The sequence below is a fragment of the Myxine glutinosa genome, chromosome 9 (assembly GCF_964187855.1).
Source record: "Myxine glutinosa chromosome 9, kmMyxGlut1.1, whole genome shotgun sequence".
In the NCBI taxonomy this organism is placed as follows: domain Eukaryota; kingdom Metazoa; phylum Chordata; class Myxini; order Myxiniformes; family Myxinidae; genus Myxine; species Myxine glutinosa.
The window spans coordinates 139553301-139574737 of NC_136269.1; the positions used below are offsets into that span (position 1 = coordinate 139553301).

Below are 21437 nucleotides of genomic sequence, written 5' to 3' on the forward strand. Positions count from 1 at the left end.
CCACTGAGATCTTCACATCCACTGATATCTTCACATCCACTGAGATCTACAAACCCACTGAGATCTTCAAACCCACTGAGATCTTCACATCCACTGATATCTTCACATCCACTGAGATCTTCAAACCCACTGAGGTCATCACACCCACTGAGATCTTCACATCCACTGAGATCTTACCACCCACTGAGATCTTCACACCCACTGAGATCTTCACACCCACTGAGATCTTCACATCCACTGAGATCTTCACACCCACTGAGATCTTCACATCCACTGAGATCTTCACATCCCCTGAGATCCTCACATCCACTGAGATCTTCACACCCACTGAGATCTTCACATGCACTGAGATCTTCACACCCACTGAGATCTTCACATCCACTGAGATCTTCACACCCATTGAGATCTTCACACCCACTGAGATCTTCACATCCACTGAGGTCTTCAAACCCACTGAGATCATCAAACCCACTGAGATCTTCACACCCACTGAGATCTTCACATCCACTGAGATCTTCACACCCACTGAGATCTTCACATCCACTGAGATCTTCACATCCACTGAGATCTTCACATCTACTGAGATCTTCACACCCACTGATACCTTCACATCCACTGAGATCATCAAACCCACTGAGATCTTCACACCCATTGAGATCTTCACATCCACTGAGATCTTCACATCCACTGAGATCTTCACATCCACTGAGATCTTCACACCCACTGAGATCTTCACATCTACTGAGATCTTCACATCCACTGAGATCTTCACACCCACTGAGATCTTCACACCCACTGAGATCTTCACATCCACTGAGATCTTCACACCCACTGAGATCTTCACACCCACTGAGATCTTCACATCCGCTGAGATATTCACACCCGCTGAGATCTTCACATCCACTGAGATCTTCACACCCACTGAGATCTTCACACCCACTGAGATCTTCACATCAACTGAGGTCTTCACATCTACTGAGATCTTCACATCCACTGAGATCTTCACACCCACTGAGATCTTCACATCCACTAAGATCTTCCCACCCACTGAGATCTTCACATCCACTGAGATCATCAAACCCACTGAGATCTTCACATCCACTGAGATCTTCACATCCACTGAGATCTTCACACCCACTGAGATCTTCACATCCACTGAGGTCTTCAAACCCACTGAGATCATCAAACCCACTGAGATCTTCACACCCACTGAGATCTTCACATCCACTGAGATCTTCACATCCACTGAGATCTTCACATCCACTGAGATCTTCACATCTACTGAGATCTTCACACCCACTGAGATCTTCACATCCACTGAGATCTTCACATGCACTGAGATCTTCACACCCACTGAGATCTTCACATCCACTGATATCTTCACATCCACTGATATCTTCACATCCACTGAGATCTTCACACCCACTGAGATCTTCACACCCACTGAGATCTTCACACCCACTGATACCTTCACATCCACTGAGATCATCAAACCCAGTGAGATCTTCACACCCACTGAGATCTTCACACCCACTGAGATCTTCACATCCACTGAGATCATCAAACCCACTGAGATCATCAAACCCACTGAGATGATCAAACACACTGAGATCATCAAACCCACTGAGATTTTCACATCCACTGAGATTTTCACATCCACTGAGATCTTCACATCCACTGAGATCTTCACATCCACTGAGATCTTTACATCCACTGAAATCTTCACACCCACCGATACCTTCACATCCACTGAGATCTTCAAACCCAGTGAGATCTTCACACCCACTGAGATCTTCACACCCACTGAGATCTTCACACCCACTGAGATCTTCACATCCACTGAGATCTTCACACCCACTGAGATCTTCACATCCACTGAGATCTTCACACCCACTGAGATCTTCACATCCACTGATATCTTCACACGCACTGAGATCTTCACATCCACCGATATCTTCACATCCACTGATATCTTCACATCCACTGATATCTTCACATCCACTGAGATCTTCACACCCACTGAGATCTTCACATCCACTGAGATCTTCAAACCCACTGAGATCTTCACACCCACTGATATGTTCACATCCACTGAGATCTTCACATCCACTGATATCTTCACACCCACTGATATGTTCACATCCACTGAGATCTTCACATCCACTGATATCTTCAAACCCACTGATATGTTCACATCCACTGAGATCTTCACATCCACTGATATCTTCCCACCCACTGATATGTTCACATCCACTGAGATCTTCACATCCACTGAGATCTTCACATCCACTGATATCTTCCCACCCACTGATATGTTCACATCCACTGAGATCTTCACATCCACTGAGATCTTCACATCCACTGAGATATTCACATCCACTGAGATCTTCACACCCACGGAGATGTTCACATCCACTGAGATATTCACATCCACTGAGATCTTCACATCCACTGATATCTTCACATCCACTGAGATCTTCACATCCACTGATATCTTCACATCCACTGAGATCTTAAAACCCACTGAGATCTTCAAACCCACTGAGATCTTCACATCCACTGATATCTTCACATCCACTGAGATCTTCAAACCCACTGATATCTTCACATCCACTGAGATCTTCAAACGCACTGATATCTTCACATCCACTGAGATCTTCACATCCACTGATATCTTCACATCCACTGAGATCTACAAACCCACTGAGATCTTCAAACCCACTGAGATCTTCACATCCACTGATATCTTCACATCCACTGAGATCTTCAAACCCACTGAGGTCATCACACCCACTGAGATCTTCACATCCACTGAGATCTTACCACCCACTGAGATCTTCACACCCACTGAGATCTTCACACCCACTGAGATCTTCACATCCACTGAGATCTTCACACCCACTGAGATCTTCACATCCACTGAGATCTTCACATCCCCTGAGATCCTCACATCCACTGAGATCTTCACACCCACTGAGATCTTCACACCCACTGAGATCTTCACATCCACTGAGATCTTACCACCCACTGAGATCTTCACACCCATTGAGATCTTCACACCCACTGAGATCTTCACATCCACTGAGGTCTTCAAACCCACTGAGATCATCAAACCCACTGAGATCTTCACACCCACTGAGATCTTCACATCCACTGAGATCTTCACATCCACTGAGATCTTCACATCCACTGAGATCTTCACATCCACTGAGATCTTCACATCTACTGAGATCTTCACACCCACTGATACCTTCACATCCACTGAGATCATCAAACCCACTGAGATCTTCACACCCATTGAGATCTTCACATCCACTGAGATCTTCACATCCACTGAGATCTTCACATCCACTGAGATCTTCACACCCACTGAGATCTTCACATCTACTGAGATCTTCACATCCACTGAGATCTTCACACCCACTGAGATCTTCACACCCACTGAGATCTTCACATCCACTGAGATCTTACCACCCACTGAGATCTTCACACCCACTGAGATCTTCACACCCACTGAGATCTTCACATCCGCTGAGATATTCACACCCGCTGAGATCTTCACATCCACTGAGATCTTCACACCCACTGAGATCTTCACACCCACTGAGATCTTCACATCAACTGAGGTCTTCACATCTACTGAGATCTTCACATCCACTGAGATCTTCACACCCACTGAGATCTTCACATCCACTAAGATCTTCCCACCCACTGAGATCTTCACATCCACTGAGATCATCAAACCCACTGAGATCTTCACATCCACTGAGATCTTCACATCCACTGAGATCTTCACACCCACTGAGATCTTCACATCCACTGAGGTCTTCAAACCCACTGAGATCATCAAACCCACTGAGATCTTCACACCCACTGAGATCTTCACATCCACTGAGATCTTCACATCCACTGAGATCTTCACATCCACTGAGATCTTCACATCTACTGAGATCTTCACACCCACTGAGATCTTCACATCCACTGAGATCTTCACATGCACTGAGATCTTCACACCCACTGAGATCTTCACATCCACTGATATCTTCACATCCACTGATATCTTCACATCCACTGAGATCTTCACACCCACTGAGATCTTCACACCCACTGAGATCTTCACACCCACTGATACCTTCACATCCACTGAGATCATCAAACCCAGTGAGATCTTCACACCCACTGAGATCTTCACACCCACTGAGATCTTCACATCCACTGAGATCATCAAACCCACTGAGATCATCAAACCCACTGAGATGATCAAACACACTGAGATCATCAAACCCACTGAGATTTTCACATCCACTGAGATTTTCACATCCACTGAGATCTTCACATCCACTGAGATCTTCACATCCACTGAGATCTTTACATCCACTGAAATCTTCACACCCACCGATACCTTCACATCCACTGAGATCTTCAAACCCAGTGAGATCTTCACACCCACTGAGATCTTCACACCCACTGAGATCTTCACACCCACTGAGATCTTCACATCCACTGAGATCTTCACACCCACTGAGATCTTCACATCCACTGAGATCTTCACACCCACTGAGATCTTCACATCCACTGATATCTTCACACCCACTGAGATCTTCACATCCACTGATATCTTCACATCCACTGATATCTTCACATCCACTGATATCTTCACATCCACTGAGATCTTCACACCCACTGAGATCTTCACATCCACTGAGATCTTCAAACCCACTGAGATCTTCACACCCACTGATATGTTCACATCCACTGAGATCTTCACATCCACTGATATCTTCACACCCACTGATATGTTCACATCCACTGAGATCTTCACATCCACTGATATCTTCAAACCCACTGATATGTTCACATCCACTGAGATCTTCACATCCACTGATATCTTCCCACCCACTGATATGTTCACATCCACTGAGATCTTCACATCCACTGAGATCTTCACATCCACTGAGATATTCACATCCACTGAGATCTTCACACCCACGGAGATGTTCACATCCACTGAGATATTCACATCCACTGAGATCTTCACATCCACTGATATCTTCACATCCACTGAGATCTTCACATCCACTGATATCTTCACATCCACTGAGATCTTAAAACCCACTGAGATCTTCAAACCCACTGAGATCTTCACATCCACTGATATCTTCACATCCACTGAGATCTTCAAACCCACTGATATCTTCACATCCACTGAGATCTTCAAACGCACTGATATCTTCACATCCACTGAGATCTTCACATCCACTGATATCTTCACATCCACTGAGATCTACAAACCCACTGAGATCTTCAAACCCACTGAGATCTTCACATCCACTGATATCTTCACATCCACTGAGATCTTCAAACCCACTGAGGTCATCACACCCACTGAGATCTTCACATCCACTGAGATCTTACCACCCACTGAGATCTTCACACCCACTGAGATCTTCACACCCACTGAGATCTTCACATCCACTGAGATCTTCACACCCACTGAGATCTTCACATCCACTGAGATCTTCACATCCCCTGAGATCCTCACATCCACTGAGATCTTCACACCCACTGAGATCTTCACACCCACTGAGATCTTCACATCCACTGAGATCTTACCACCCACTGAGATCTTCACACCCATTGAGATCTTCACACCCACTGAGATCTTCACATCCACTGAGGTCTTCAAACCCACTGAGATCATCAAACCCACTGAGATCTTCACACCCACTGAGATCTTCACATCCACTGAGATCTTCACATCCACTGAGATCTTCACATCCACTGAGATCTTCACATCCACTGAGATCTTCACATCTACTGAGATCTTCACACCCACTGATACCTTCACATCCACTGAGATCATCAAACCCACTGAGATCTTCACACCCATTGAGATCTTCACATCCACTGAGATCTTCACATCCACTGAGATCTTCACATCCACTGAGATCTTCACACCCACTGAGATCTTCACATCTACTGAGATCTTCACACCCACTGATACCTTCACATCCACTGAGATCATCAAACCCAGTGAGATCTTCACACCCACTGATACCTTCACATCCACTGAGATCATCAAACCCAGTGAGATCTTCACACCCACTGAGATCTTCACACCCACTGAGATCATCAAACCCACTGAGATCATCAAACCCACTGAGATCATCAAACCCACTGAGATCTTCACATCCACTGAGATTTTCACATCCACTGAGATCTTCACATCCACTGAGATCTTCACATCCACTGATATCTTCACACCCACTGAGATCTTCATATCCACTGATATCTTCACATCCACTGAGATCTTCACATCCACTGATATCTTCACACCCACTGAGATCATCAAACCCACTGAGATCTTCACCTCCACTGAGATTTTCACATCCACTGAGATCTTCACATCCACTGAGATCTTCACATCCACTGAGATCTTCACACCCACTGATATCTTGTTCCCACCCGTTCACCTGCAATTCCTCCTCTTGTGTTTTAATTCATCTCCATGTTTTCCCTTCACCCCATTTTGTTTTTCTCGGCTCTTTGCCTCCTATTTTTTCCCTCTTCCATGAACACCGTTACCTTTCTTTTCATGCAAAATCAATGCTCCTGGAAGAATCAAAAGGTGATTTATAATGTCGACCCTCTTGAGCATCGTGGTTCACTGGGGTTACACCTGTCCATTACATTGGTTATACCTGTGGGTCGATACATTTTATTTCATTAAAATGAACCTGGAAATCATGGACCTGTTGGTTGGTCATCACCAACTCAATGAATTTGTCCATGTCGGATGGACGGCCAAGATGGTTGTGACGATTGAGAGGGCTATAATCTGGTGGTGCAGGTGAACTGGCGGTGCAGGTGAACCTAAAAGCGATTATTTACTTCTTTCTTCACATGCATGACAAGTCTGAGATGAGGGGCGCGGCCGTGCCGCTCATGCAGTGCCCCCATTACCACGAACGCTGGCACTCATTTCGCCGACCTCTCACAACCCACCTTGGCCACCTGGCACCTGTCATGTTAATTCAACGGCCGACGGGGACTCGAGCTCGGGGTCCTCGGATCCCCTGTCAGACACCCACGGTTAAACCGCTCGAGGCTGTCCAGGGGTCCCGTTAACCCCTGTTTGCCATTCGCATTCCCATGATGCCATCGCATCGAAGCAATAGCTCACACACTTGCCCCAGGTTAAAATCCCCTACCGTTGTTCGTGTAAACTGTAAAGCATACTAATGGCTCCTACCGTCCCTACACACGCCATAGTTGTAGGGTGTCGCCAGTGCACATCTCCACGCGCCGACCTCATAGCGGCTTTGATAGATAAGGACCAAGGCGTGACGTAATTTCAGGGGCGGAGCCCACATGGATCACGTGACCCGCAGGTTCGTCCCGCTGGCGGCTGGAAACGGCGCGCGAGGCCCCGTTGTGTGCGCGTCCCGGCTTTGTTCCCGCGGAGCCGGAGGGAGAGCTCGAGGCGGCGCCGGTCCCGGACTGGCGGACCGTGAGGCGCGTCATGGAGGCGAGCAGGGATCGCGGCTGCGGCGCGCTCGAGAATCTCTTCCAAGGCGTCATGAGCGACATGAAGGTTCGGATGCATCGACTTCTCGTTTGTCCGTCCGTTCGTGTTCGATTTCCCTCACGATCCGGTCATTTCTCTCTCACCACCTTCGGGCCGTGGCCGTCATTAATGAAGAAGATTTCGTTTTCCACCTCACGTATCACGGCGGTTATTATTTAAATGATATTCATTGTTATTTGAAGCGTGCTCAAGTCGGTGTACGTGCATTTCGTGAGAATCTGAGCCCACAGATCCCCCTGGCCCCCCTTCCCTCCATTGGGACATTTTATGGGGCAGCACGCGGGACGTGTTTTCAAGACCCTGATCACGAAGCTTTCCGAACCCCCATATTACCCCGAAAACCACCGTGTGTTTTGGTGCATAAACCGCTTTGGAAGCTCCACTTACCACAGATTCCGCCCTCATCATCCGAATGGTGTTTGTAACGAGCGATTCAGGGTGGATCCGAATGGTGTTTGTAACGAGCGATTCAGGGTGGATCCGAATCCCGAATCCTGACGATTGGTTCATCCAAAGCCCGAATTATACCGTATAACATTTGGGGTGGAATTGATTGGTTGTCGTGAGCCGTGCGCTCCTGTGTGCCATGCTGTGTCGTGATGTGCCATGCTGTGTCGTGATGTGCCATGCCATGCTGTGTCGTGATGTGCCATGCTGTGTCGTGATGTGCCATGCTGTGTCGTGATGTGCCATGCTGTGTCGTGATATGCCATGCTGTGTCGTGATATGCCATGCTCTGCCTTGCTGTGTCATATGCTGTGTCATGCTGTGTGCCATCCATCCTGTGCCTGTTATGCCATGCTGTGTGCCATGATGTGCCATGCTATGCCTTGCTGTGTGTCATATGCCATGTTGTGTCGTGCTTTGTGCCAGCCATCCCGTGCCACACTATGCCACACTATGCCATGCTGTGCCTTGCTATGTGTCATATGCCGTGCTGTGCCATGCTGTGTGCCTGTCATGCCACACTGTGTGCCTGTCATGCCATGCTGTGTCATATGCTGTGCTGTACCATGCTGTGTGCCATGATGTGGCGTGCTATGCCTTGCTGTGTGTCATATGCCATGTTGTGTCGTGCTTTGTACCATCCATCCTGTGCCACACTAGGCCATGCTGTGCTTTTCTATGTGTCATATGCCATGCTGTGTGCCTGTCATGCCATGCTGTGCCACGCTGTGTGCCTGTCATGCCATGCTGTGTATCATACACCATTCTGTGCCTTGCTATGCCTTACGGTGTATCATATGCCATGCTGTGTGTCATATGCCATGCTATACTGTGCTGTGCTACTTGTGCCATGCTGTGCCATTCACCTGCCATGCCATGCCATGTCGTGTGTTATATGCCGTGTTATGCCATGCTGTGTGCCTGACATGTCGTGCTGTGTCGTATGCCGTGCCACCCATCCTGTGTCACACTAGGCCATGCTGTGCTTTTATTTGTGTCATATGCCATGCCATGCCATGCTGTGTGCCTGTCATGCCATGCTGTGCCACGCTGTGTGCCTGTCATGCCATGCCGTGTGTCATATGCCATGCTTTGCCATGTCATGCATCGTATACTCATATGCTGTGCTATTCTATGCCATGCTGTGTTCCTTATTGTGCCTTATTGTGCCATTGTGTGCCATGCCATGTGCCTTGCTCTGTCATGTATGTCCCTTGCTGTTCTGCACTGTGTGCCATGTGCCTTGCCGTGCCGTGTGTCACGCACTATAATGTGCTTCGCCGTGCCATTCTGTGTGTCATTACCGTGCCGTGTGAAGATGTTGGCATCGCCTGTGTTCTGTTTAAGATTCAGAAGTACAGTAGGTGCCACTACTTACTGAAAGGAGCTCAGAACGGATCCTGGACGGAGACCATGCTCGGAATCCCAAACGCGGAGCCTCATCTTTGGTTAGGTTTGGTTAACATCTTGGGGTTTGGATTGGCTGAAGGTGTAAGTCGCACTGGATTCGCGTTCACCGTGGGGTTTGAGGAGTGGAGTTTTATTTTGATTGGTTGTAAAGCGTGTACAGAGCCTGGAGTACCACGTGTGTCCGCGTCCGTGTCCGATGAATGTCCGTGCAATGTTTGGTTTTCCCAAAGGTTGCTAAGCACAGGACACGGTTCTCTCGCGTTCGCTGTTTGCTTGAAACCCGGTGTGCTTTGCTCTGTTTGTTTATCACATTCCCAGTAATCCTGGGAATGTCATCCTTTTATTTAATTCCTAAAGACACTTCATTTTGTCCTCTTTGACAGATCCTTCTGAATAGTCTACAGTATTATCTATGGTACAGAGGATAATGAAGAGGAGAGTTAGGACCGTAGTAAGGTAGAGGTCTTTCACTCAGAGTAGTTCATGCATGGAATGGTCTCCATGGAAAGGTAGTCGGAGCAGAAACGGCAGAGAGGTTTAAACTGGAATTAGATAGGTAAGTAGAAGCATTGTAGGTAGAGCTGTACATGCACATTAGCAGGACAGGGAGACATCTTACGTAGGGTTGGGTGATTGTGTAGATGTGTAGTGAATGTGCTTTTTGTGTTTGTTCACTCCTCACCTTACGTCCCACCGCATGTCCCCTCCACAAAACAAAACATGCAACACCTTGGCGATGTCTCTGTGTTGGCTTCACTGTTCTGTTGCCCTCTCCAGCTCCCCTTCAGTGAAATTAGATAGTTGGTAGATCGTGTTCCTATCATAAGTCGATGAATAGGCCGACAGATATTGAACCGATGTGGCGTGGATGAAGCACCGGCGTAGTCAGCCAAACGGAATAGTCCTTTGCCCAATTTCCTGGTTTTAACGTCGGTATATTATTGCACAATTTCTGTAAGCTCTCCTGACTTGTCAAGCCTGGTGTTGGCTTAGCCGTTAGGGTGCCAGCTTGGGATCCTGGGTTTGAATCCCGGTCGATCGCTGAATTAACACCAGGGGGGTTGACTCAGCCTGTCATCCTTCTGAGGTCGGCAAATTGAGTACCAGTTCACTGGTAATTCCCTGTGTGTTGCAAAGGGCGACTAACAGGGTTGGTGGCAGGAAGGGCATCCGGCCATAAAACATTCCTTCAACAAGAAAAAGAGCAATCAGAGATTGCAAACCCTCGCCAGGATGTATTTTCAGTGGTTTTTACGGCTTTTGTGTTAAAACAAATATGGTGGCCGAACCACGTGACCAATGACGTCATCATTATTTTTTTTCTAAAGTAATTTATTCCTAGATTATGCTCAAGAAATTTAATCTTGATCGGATGAAGTTTTGTACTTGTCGAATTATGATGTCATAATGGAGGCACCTATGACATCATCATTAACATATTTTATTCCCCTTAGAGAGTTCTTTACAATGAGCCATGTCTCAATTTTTTCTATTCAGCGCTTTCGGAGATATAGAGGTGCAAAGTTTTTCGGTTTTTCCAACATGTCGTCCAAACCACGTGACCTATGACGTCATAATTATCATTAAAACATTCTGCAGGTGGAGTTGCATCTATGGTGAAAATTTCATTTCGATCGGACCAACGGTTGCAGAGAAAATCATATTTATTCTGTGCGGACAAACAGACAAACAGACAAACAAACAAACGGACTCAAATGCAATACCCTCTCCTCTGGCGAGGGTAAAAAGGGGACCAGGGTGCCCGAAAAGGGCCAACCCCTGCTCTGCGGGGGGAAATGGCCTCTAAAGGTGGGTTTTTTTTTTCTCCTGACTTGGCGACGTCTTTTCCCATCGAATACATCCCCACGTGCCGTGGTTATAGAGAAATGACTAAAGACGAGATGACTCCCCATCTTTGCGTAAAGGCCTTGATTATCATGGAGAACTTTGACACCGATCTTGGTTTGTTGTTTCCGAGTGTTTGCTTCATGTTTGCCAGGATTAGCTATCGAGCGTCGCTCTCTGAACGACACTCCATATTCGCAAGGCCGATGGGTGGTGGAGTCAAAGTGTCGGACCGATGCATAAATGAGAGCACACGATGGTGTCCACGGACCCTGTACCGTGTGGTGAACCATCATTTGATTGTTTATAAAGTGTTACCGTGCACGCCATCTTGGCTCGATGATGGCCTGTACTGTTTGTGTGACATTTCTAACGATAGCTCGATGGAATGGCTGCTGTTTACCCATTCTATTATGTTCGTGTGTACGTTCTTTTGTAGCAATGTGCGGACGCGTGATCAAATCTTCGGTTCTGTCTGACAGATGGAAGCCTTTTCATACAAGTTGTTCTCGAATGTTTGTTTCTTACAGACAAGTTATCCTGTGTGGGAGGACTTCGTTTCAAAAGCGATCAAGCTCCATTCCCAGCTCCGGTGAGCAGCGCGGAGCTCGGAGACTCGTGATCTGTGCGCCATCCTGCTCACATTGCCGCCCTGATGCTGGAAACACGATAAGGCCATGAATCTTTCACTGTGCGAGTGGTGTCATCGTCATGTTTATTCAATTAGGCTTTTGTTTTAGGCTACCAACTCAGGATGGGCTGCTCTTGGTAATAACTAGAATGGTACTCAGTAGAGAGCACACCTCCACCTGGCTGAACACTGAACAGTTTACGTTTTGTATCCACTGATAGGCCGGATCTGGATTCGGACCTGAACGAAAATCTAATCTGCTTCTTGTTGTCACTTAACCAACTCGTCCACCAAATTTTTTTCATAATCCGTCCACATCTTTTTGAGATATCGTGTTATATATATAATTTTTGGCCATGTTACTCAATGGTGAAGAATCACAAAGAATTATCGGGTGTGGATTTGGAGCTTCACCAAAATCGAATCGATAATGAATTGTCATAAACCTAACCTGTCCACCAAGTTTTGTTTGAATCCATCCACAACTTCTTGAGATATCGTGCTGTATATAGTTTTTGGCCCTGGTGTTGGGCTAGCGGCTAGGGTGCCGGCTTAGGATCCTAGGATCCTGGGTTCGAATCCCGGTCAATCGCTGAATTAACGCCAGGGGGGTTGACTCGGCCTGTCATCCTTCCGAGGTCGGCAAATTGAGTACCAGTTCACTGGTAATTCCCTGCTTGTCGTTAAAGGGGGCAAAAAGGGTTGGCGCCAGGAAGGGCATCCGGCCGTAAAACATTGCTTCAAAAAGGGGACCAAAAAACAACAACAACCACAGTTCCCGAAAAAGGCCAACCCCCGCTTGCGGGGAAAAATGTCCTCTAAAGGTGTTTTTTTTTTTTTTTTTTAAATATAGTTTTTGGCCCTAGCTCTCAATGCTGAAGAATCACTTTAAAAATTCTGGTATCCGGATCCAGATCTTCACCAAAATCTAATAATTTCGTTCTTGTCACGCACCCAACCGTTCCACTAAAATTTCGTCCGAATCTAACCACAACCTTTTGGGATCCTGTTCACAGACATAACCTGCATCCACCTTTGGTGACGGAGGTAACTAGAGTAAAGTCGTTGGCATGCCATCGAAAATCGCCACGCTTCCCACTTAAAGCAAAGTTGAAAGATGGAAAAACGATCCACCAGGAATGAGCCAATATCAAATTTTGCGTAAAAAAAACAAAAACAATTTCTGTTTTGACCCATGTGACCTTAAGGCCCCGCACCCTCTGGGGCATGAACTGGGGCTCAACTCCAAAAAACCTTTACATATTCCATCTTCCATATTTATTTTCATTTTTATTTTCATTTTATTTTCATATATTTATGTATTATATCATATATTTATTATATCATATCATATATTTTCATGTATTATATCATACTAGCAACGGTACCCGCCCAATGGGCGGGGCTTCAATTGGGAAGCCCAAATGAAAAGGCAAAATATCAGAAAGTGAAGGGTTTTTTTTTTAAATTTTAAACGATTCATATAAACATCCGTTGAATCATATCACACGCAAATCATCAAAATCTAAACAGTATCTTTAGAATTTCAATAAAAGCCACATCACTGTTCATATCGGTAAATATTATTCCATCGTGTTTCAAATCGTGATCGATACACTATGATCGTGGTGATCGTGAATCGTGATCGATAATCGTGTTCACAATCGCTATGTCGTATGTACTCCCGATACGTGTACCAAATTCCCGATAGGTGTAACTGTACCAAATCAACAGTTGAAAGGATTTTGAGCCGATAGCTGTTACGGCCTTGGTAAGATCGATGGAGACGGCGATCTGTTAGCGATCGATGGAGACAGCGATCTGTTAGCGTATTCACCGCCCAAATAGCTACTGTATGTGGAATTCTCTCATGTAGAGATTAAACGTTACGGCTGTTACGGCCTTGGCAAGATCGATGGAGACAGCGTTTATTATACTTTTACTGAAGGACACTGTCTCAAGCCCCAGGCCCCATCACGGATGGGGCTCAGCGGTTTACCCGAGCCTGACGGCGAAGGGCAAGGTACACGCTGGCCCGTCCAGTGTAGCGCACGTGCGGCCCCGGACATCGAAGGGCATTAAACATTAAACGTTCATTAAAGGATTACGAAACGAAAAACATTACGAAATTACGTTCACACCGTCACGTCAAACACTGCCGTGAACACATACATCGTCACAATGAGAACATCGTCACAATGAACTTTATGCGAACGCGAATGTTATGCAGGAGTCCAAACCTGAGAATACTGAAGACCAAAGGTGAAATTGGGAAAACTAAATAGCCTATTTTACTCCTGGAGATCCCAGGATTACCCACACAAAATATCGTTTCGATCGGGTTGAACCGTTTTTGCGGTACCTTCGAACAGACGGACAGACATTTGGTGAATTATATTAAGATATCATGTATTATATCATATCATATATTTTCATGTATTATCATGAAAATATCATATATTTATGTATTATATCATATATTTATTATATCATATCATATATTTTCATGTATTATCATGAAAATATCATATATTTTCATGTATTATATCATATAATCATGTATTATATCATATATTTTCATATACTGTATTTATTCATATTTTATTTTCATTTTTTTTTCTTCTTTTTTTTTCATATTTCCATGTGTCTTCCATGACATGTGTCCCCAATCTTTTGTATACTAAATCGAGGCTCGTGAAAGAGCTAACATTTATTTCACAAACAAATCAACCAGACAAACAAGATATATAAAAAGAGGGAGCGGAAGACAAGATGGGGAGAGAAGGGGAAGCACACAAACATAAATTTGAGGGCAGGGAGATGTGTGGGAGGGAGAGGGCTTGGGGGGAGGAGGCGTGGGAAGGGGGGGGGGGGGTGGGAGAAGTATAAAACCCAAGGACTTCCAGGACAGAAGTTGGTATTTCAAAAAAGTGGATTTGGGGTGAAATTAGCGGGGGTAGAAAAGATCAAGGTTTTGGATGGGGGAAGATAAGAGATGGTGGTGAACATCTGTTTTAAAGACCTGGAGGGTGGAGTGAGATTGAAGAGAGTGAGGGAGTTTGTTCCAGAGGCGGGAGAAAAGAGGAATGAAGGAGTGAAGGTGAGCAGAGAGTCTTGATTTTGTCATTTTAACCATAAGAGGGTGGCAGGCAGATCTTGTGCTACCTGTAGGATTATTTGGGGGACAGAGCCCAGAGAGAGCAGGGGGGGCAAGGCCAGAGAGGAGTCGGTAGAAGACGGAAAGACCACCAACCTGCCTGCGGTGAGTGAGTGAAAGGCTCTTGGAGTTAGCTTCATCGCGGGAGATTCCAATGATTCTGAACGCTTTGGTTTCAACAGCGTGAAGACGAGCTAGGTGTGAGGCAGGAGCACCAGCCCAGAGGGGAGAGCAGTATTCCATTGAGCTGTGGATGAAAGCCTTGTATGTGGTGAGGAGCTCAGGTGTGCAAGGAAGGACTTCGCACGACGGAGGTTGCCCAGTCGGCAACTGGCTTTGGAGGCCAGATTTGAAATGTGGTTTTCCCAGGAAAGATCATGGCAGATAGTGAGACCCAAAAGCTTGAGTGACAGAACTTCTTGGAGAGGATTATTCAGAAAGTGGATGGGAGGGTTGTCCAGTCGGTCTTTTCGGAGAGACATCATAAGAGTGTGAGATTTGTCAGGATTGAAAGACATGTTCCACTTGTTTGCCCAGTCTGTGATTTTGTCCTATGTCTGCAGAGAGTGAGGAGGCTGCAGACTGCCGATCTGAGGGATGAGGTATGGAGCGACAGAGAGTAGAGTCATCAGCAAAGAGATAGAGAGGATTTTCACGAGAGTCAGAGAGATCATTGATGAAGACCAGAAAAAGCACAGGGCCCAGAACACTGCCATGGGGAACTCCAGCCTGAACAGGAAGAGGAGATGAGAGAAACCCATTCAGGGCCACACGTTGACTACGACTAGAGAGGAAGTCCGCCTTGATTGCATATACAAAGTTTCATTAAAAAATGTGCCCGTAATTGTAATTTTTGGTATTTGACTTTTTGACCAAGGGGACTTTTCGATATTAAGCCCAAGGGGGAGCCGGGGTGTGTGGGAGCCGGGGCCAAAAATAATATTATTATTTCTACTTTTTACCATGTGGTGATCAGAACTATCAAATTTGTTGAATTCCCGTTTAGGAAGAGATCGTGTGACGGGCAGGCAGGCAGAAGGACAGAGCCAATTACAGTATTCCCTTTTTTATGATTTATTTATTTTTAAGTGTGGAGATAATTAGAAAGTGTTATTTGGTTAAAGTTCTGAAATCAAACCTTCCATCCCTCTTCTTTTCTTCTTCCGTTTCCTGGCAGGACAACCGCAGTTGTCGTTACTGCTTTCCTTGACGCCTTCCAGAAGATCGCTGATTTGGCAACTGGGGCACGTGGTGAGCAAACTTTGAGCCTCGTTTAGGCCCGGTTTTTGGCTTTGCCCCTTATTTCCACTTAAGATGGGCCTAGCCAGCAGGTTCTGAAGTTCCTGTGCCGTTTTGTTTTTGGGATATCTAGAGCTCGTTACAAGACCTCGTCGTCGACTCGTGTTCGCGAAGCGTCTCGTGAGCCGGGTGTCCACGCGCGATTATTTACCGGTCTGTAATCTGTACTCCTCAAGGCTGCAGCCGGCTGGTTATTGTCTGGGTTCATGGAGCAGTCGCATGAGTACACTCATTTCTTCGGAAATTCCTAACCGTTAGAAATGAACACGTTTGTTGGGTGTGGTAAAATACAGGCAGGAGGACTTGTGTAGAAACAGGAAACCATGGCATATTTCTGGAGAAACGCTTCCACTTGTGGTTAGTAACCACATGGTTATAACGGTTGATTTTACTCTGTTTTTATCGTTACTACAGTGATACAAATCGTTGCTCCCAAGGCTGCCATGTTTCATATGTACGTTAACAGGTGAAGTACTTGAGTTTTTGCCGAACCTGGGTGCTGTGGCACATGTTTATTTGCAGGATACTTTTAAAAATGATCCAAAATGGAAACACTCCCCTCATAATGCTTTGTCTGTATGCTCCAATAACACAAACTGTGTTGATTGAGTCATTTTGTAGGGGCTGGCAGCTAGGGTTAGAAATATGAGCTGCCTGGGTTTGATTTTCGACCAAGCCGTAAACTGCCGCCCTGGTGTTTCGCATGCGGGACGATACATCAGCGTGCGTGCTGTCCATCGGATGGATGTTAATCCTGGGGTCCCGCTTCCGGGCATTAGCTGGTGGATGTTAAATATCCCACGGTGTCTTGCGCAAAGCGGAGGTGAGTTAGTACCGGTATCCTGAGCACATTACAGATTCCTGCACAAATCACCTTCAGTTAAATACCAGGCCTGGCCAGCAGTTGGTGAAAGACTTGTACCCAAAACGTGCCTGGGCCGACTCCAGAGAAGGTGGGAATTATTGTGGCCGTTAACCTTCGGATGACTGTTGAGCCAAAAGTATGGCTTTTACAGGTGATTTGAGGTATACCTGTCTCCTATTGGTTGTCTGAAGGTTATAGAAGTACGATTGTCCTTGTCAGTTTCTCCTAATGTCTTTGATATTCACTGAAAAATACATTTATATCTCCTTGACGTTCACTTCAAAGTAAACTGCTATCTCCTAACGTCCTTGTTATTCCCCTTAAAGTACATTGAACTGTATTCATATTCTGATGTTCTGCCTGAAAGCGGGTTCGGTGCTGCTGAAGCAGTTTTTAGGCAATGGTTATACTGGGTGGTTTGACAAAGCCTTCCCAGCAGTAGTTGTGGAAGGAATGTGTAATTTGTTCATGGTGCCGGTGATAACTCGTATACTCTTCACGAAGGACACAGTGGGGTCTTTAATGCCACCAACTATTGTCGGCATGTGGAATTATTATTATTTTTTCTTTGTATACAGAGTCGAGGCTCGTGAAGGAGCTAACATTTATCAAACAAACAAATCAACAAACAAGCAAACAAAGTATATAAAAAGGGGAGCGGTCGACAAGATGGGGAGAGAAGGGGAGGAAGCACACAAACACAATATTTGAGAGCAGGGACACCGGGAGATGTGTGGGAGGGAGTTTGGCGTCAATCCGAGGGATGGCACACACATTCACGAATCGCCCTGCCTGTGAAACACCGTGATGCCAGTTTGTAGCAGGGTCGGGATGCCAACCCAGGCTGGACAGCGTAGTGGTGAGTGTGCGTACCTCTAGACCATCCTGTCGTACCAATTTTAGCGATCTCATTCCTGGAGCTACTCCACGGATGACCATTACCATATTCCCTTTGTGACATTTGTTTCCACTGAATGTCAGTTGATGTGGAAGTGAATAGAAGTGTTGTTGCAATCTAGCCATGGGAAATGCCCATCAACGTCCAACCACGCAGCAGCCTGAGCCGTCGCGAGGGCCTACCGTGAAGGCTTTTAGAGATGAGTCAATGAGGGACATTCTTCCTTTTGAGTGCCATGGCACGTGATATCCCACAATGCCATTGTGCTATTCGCCAAGCGTTTGCACACTGCACAACCACCAGCCCCTCTTTCTTGTTTTTGCTTCTGAGCTTGCTGAAGATGAAGAGGATGTGTAAAGAGGATGTTTGGAGTGCTTTGTAAGACTGTTTGTGTTGTTACTCGAGGCCTTATCGTTCACACACGTTAAATGGCAATATGAAGGAATGTGAAACTACTAGGCCAGGAGTTCTCAACAAGGGAAGGGTGGGGGTAGTGTTTGGAGGGTAGTGTAGGGTGTAAAGAAGAGAACCAATCATATTGTTGATTTCTGTTTTTTAGAATATGTGACAGTTCCGTTCGTTGTACGATCCTTTATATTGGGGGCTGCGGTTCGTCTTCTTGTAATTCCCTGGTCTTGTTGCCTCCACCACCGAAGGTGGATGGAAGTTTTGTTTTCACCCCTGTCTGTTTGTCTCTTTATCTGTCTGTCTGTAAACAGGATATCTCCAAAAGTTGTGGACAGATTCGGACGAAAGTTTTTGCAGAGGTTACGTATACGACACGGTCTAAATGATTAGATTTTGGTGAAGATCTGGATCTGAGAATTCTTTGTGATTCTTCACTATTGATGGGGCAAAAAATGATACATAGCACGATATATCAAAAAGTTATGCACAGATCCGGGCGGAACTTGGTGGACAGGCTGTGTGTGTGACAAGGACGAATTTATTCGATTTTGGTGAAGATTCAAAGACTGATCCGGATACGATAATTATTTAATTTACACGTGATTTTTTACAATTGAGAGATCGGGCGAAAAGCAATATATAACATGATGTCTAAAAAAGTTATGTTCGAGTTATGACTAAACTTGGTGGATGAGTTGGTTAGGTGACGAGAACAAAAACATTTTGCTACCTAGGAGACATGTTGAATGGAGAAGGTGGATCAGACTCGGCAACGGTTGCTAGAGTGAGATGTGCATGGAAGAAGTTTCGGGAACTGAGTGGCGTGCTGACGAGGAGGGGAGTGTCGTTGAAGCTTAAGGGAAAGGTGTATGCTGCATGTGTGAGAAGTGTTATGATTTATGGGAGCAAGACATGGGTAATGAACGTAGAGCAGCAACGAAGGCTGGAAAGGGTGGAAATGCGAATGGTTCGGTGGATGTGCGGAGTATCGTTGAGAGAGGAAGACAAATGATGAATTGCGAAAGATGATGGGAATAGAGCCTGTGATTGATGCTGTGAAGAGGAACAGGTTGACATGGTTTGGTCATGTGTTGAGGAAGGATGAAAGTGACTGGTTGAGAAGAGTGATGGAAATGAATGTAGAAGGAAGTAGAGGACGGGGAAGACCGAGAAAGACTTGGCTAAAGATGGTGGAAGAAGAAATGCGGGCAAGGGGGTTAACAAGGAGAGATGCAGAAAATAGGGCAAGATGGAGAAGATTGTCATGGGGACCGCAAGGCTAACCCCCGCTCTAGCAGGGAAAATGGCCTTAAAATGCATGTTGTGTTGTTGTATACCCAAGCGATTTTGTGGGTATGTGTTAGAGGTTGGAGGTTCGATTATGAATTGTCTTATTAATTGGGTTTCTTGTTATGTGGAAATGGACTGGGCTAAACAAGGTAGTGGGCTGGTTGATTGTGGTTCGGCCTGCTTTGCAAGATGTTTGGTGAGGTGGTTGAGCGGTAATGTTATTGAGAGGTGGTGTTCTTGTCTTGTGGTTGTGTGAGTGTATGCCTTGTTTGGTAATCTCATGAGTGAATGTTTATTTTATTATTCCATTGGCTGACGGTGTCCTGCGAATGATGCTGGCCCTGTTCCAAGGTGCCCCAGTGCATTGGGGACCTCGACGAAAGATGCAGCCTGTGAGGCATGCCAAGTGGTGTGTTTTAAATGTGTATGGATGTTTTGTGCAAACTGCAGCTGCTTCTTGGAAATGAGAACCGAAACGATTCAACGGATATACATCCGGGATCCATGTGGAAAATGCTCGTTCATGGCTGAGAGCACAGAAAATGTTGGTTACTGGTAAATCCATGAATGGTTCCTCAGGGAATCAAATTAGCCGCCGGTCAGTCAATCAGCGATTCAACTCATTCTAATTTTTGTTCCTACTGTTTAAGGGGATTACAGCAAGCCGTCTAATAATATCTGGGTGTTGTGGCCTCTGACTGTTGATCGACAACAATGCAATTTGTCACGTAGAAAAAGTTTTTGAAATATTTCCAAGGTGGGTTGTGGGAGCGACGGGACAGTGTTTCAACTTCTGTTCTAGGCCTTAAAAACGCTTTTTGTTGTGAAAGAGGATGGAGAGGAGGAGGAGGAGAAGGAGAAAAAAAAAACCACCTTTAGAGGCCATTTTTCCCCGCAAAGCGGGGGTTGGCCTTTTTCGGGGACCGTGGTTGTTGTTGTTTTTCGGTCCCCTTTTTGAAGCAATGTTTTACGGCCGGATGCCCTTCCTGACGCCAACCCTTTTTGCCACCTTTAACGACAAACAGGGAATTACCAGTGAACTGGTACTCAATTAGCCGACCTCGGAAGGATGACAGGCTGAGTCAACCCCCCTGGCGTTAATTCAGCAATCGACCGGGATTCGAACCCAGGATCCTAGGATCCTAAGCCGGCACCCTAGCCGCTAGCCCAACACCAGGGATGAGGAGGAGAAGGAGGAAGAGGAATATTAAATAGAAAATGTTGTGCAGCACAAGCATAGTTTTGTTCCTGAGTATAAACACTTTGAGTTCAACCATAATGCTTTCAGACAGATCTTGTGACAAATGGTGGCCAAACTAGTCTTGTTTATTGTGCAAAGTCACGAAACCAGTTTTCTTTTCTTTCTTGAATCGCATTAAAATTCTTTTCCAAGTGTTATATACGAGAGCTAATAATGTGGCGTTGTTTTGTGTCGCATAATCAATGTATTTGTTTTGTGCATCATTTCCAGGCCACTGCATGTAATTATCAAAAGGTAGTGAAGTATAGTGCGGGCATTGGGAGTCGTTTCAGGTTGGACATTGGCCCATCTATCGTGAGGCAACGCGCAAGGCCTGTGTTCGTATTTTATGAATTGCA

At 45.8% G+C, this 21437-nt stretch overlaps 1 protein-coding gene across 3 annotated transcripts in view; it reads left to right on the forward strand.

Annotated features, from left to right (window-relative positions):
• Nucleotides 1-7308: 7308 nt before the first annotated feature.
• The window catches only part of LOC137434853 (protein MTSS 2-like), a 65009-nt gene continuing 50880 nt past the window's right edge, over nucleotides 7309-21437 (forward strand). Inside the window, exons 1-3 of one of the 3 annotated variants that reach the window (XM_078785004.1) lie at nucleotides 7309-7594; nucleotides 11821-11882; nucleotides 16256-16329. In XM_078785004.1, coding sequence (XP_078641130.1) covers nucleotides 7523-7594; nucleotides 11821-11882; nucleotides 16256-16329 — 208 coding nt within the window. In that variant the 5' untranslated portion in view covers nucleotides 7309-7522. The remainder of the gene's footprint in view (nucleotides 7595-11820; nucleotides 11883-16255; nucleotides 16330-21437) is intronic. The other 2 variants (XM_078785006.1, XM_078785005.1) reach the window with 2 other exon arrangements.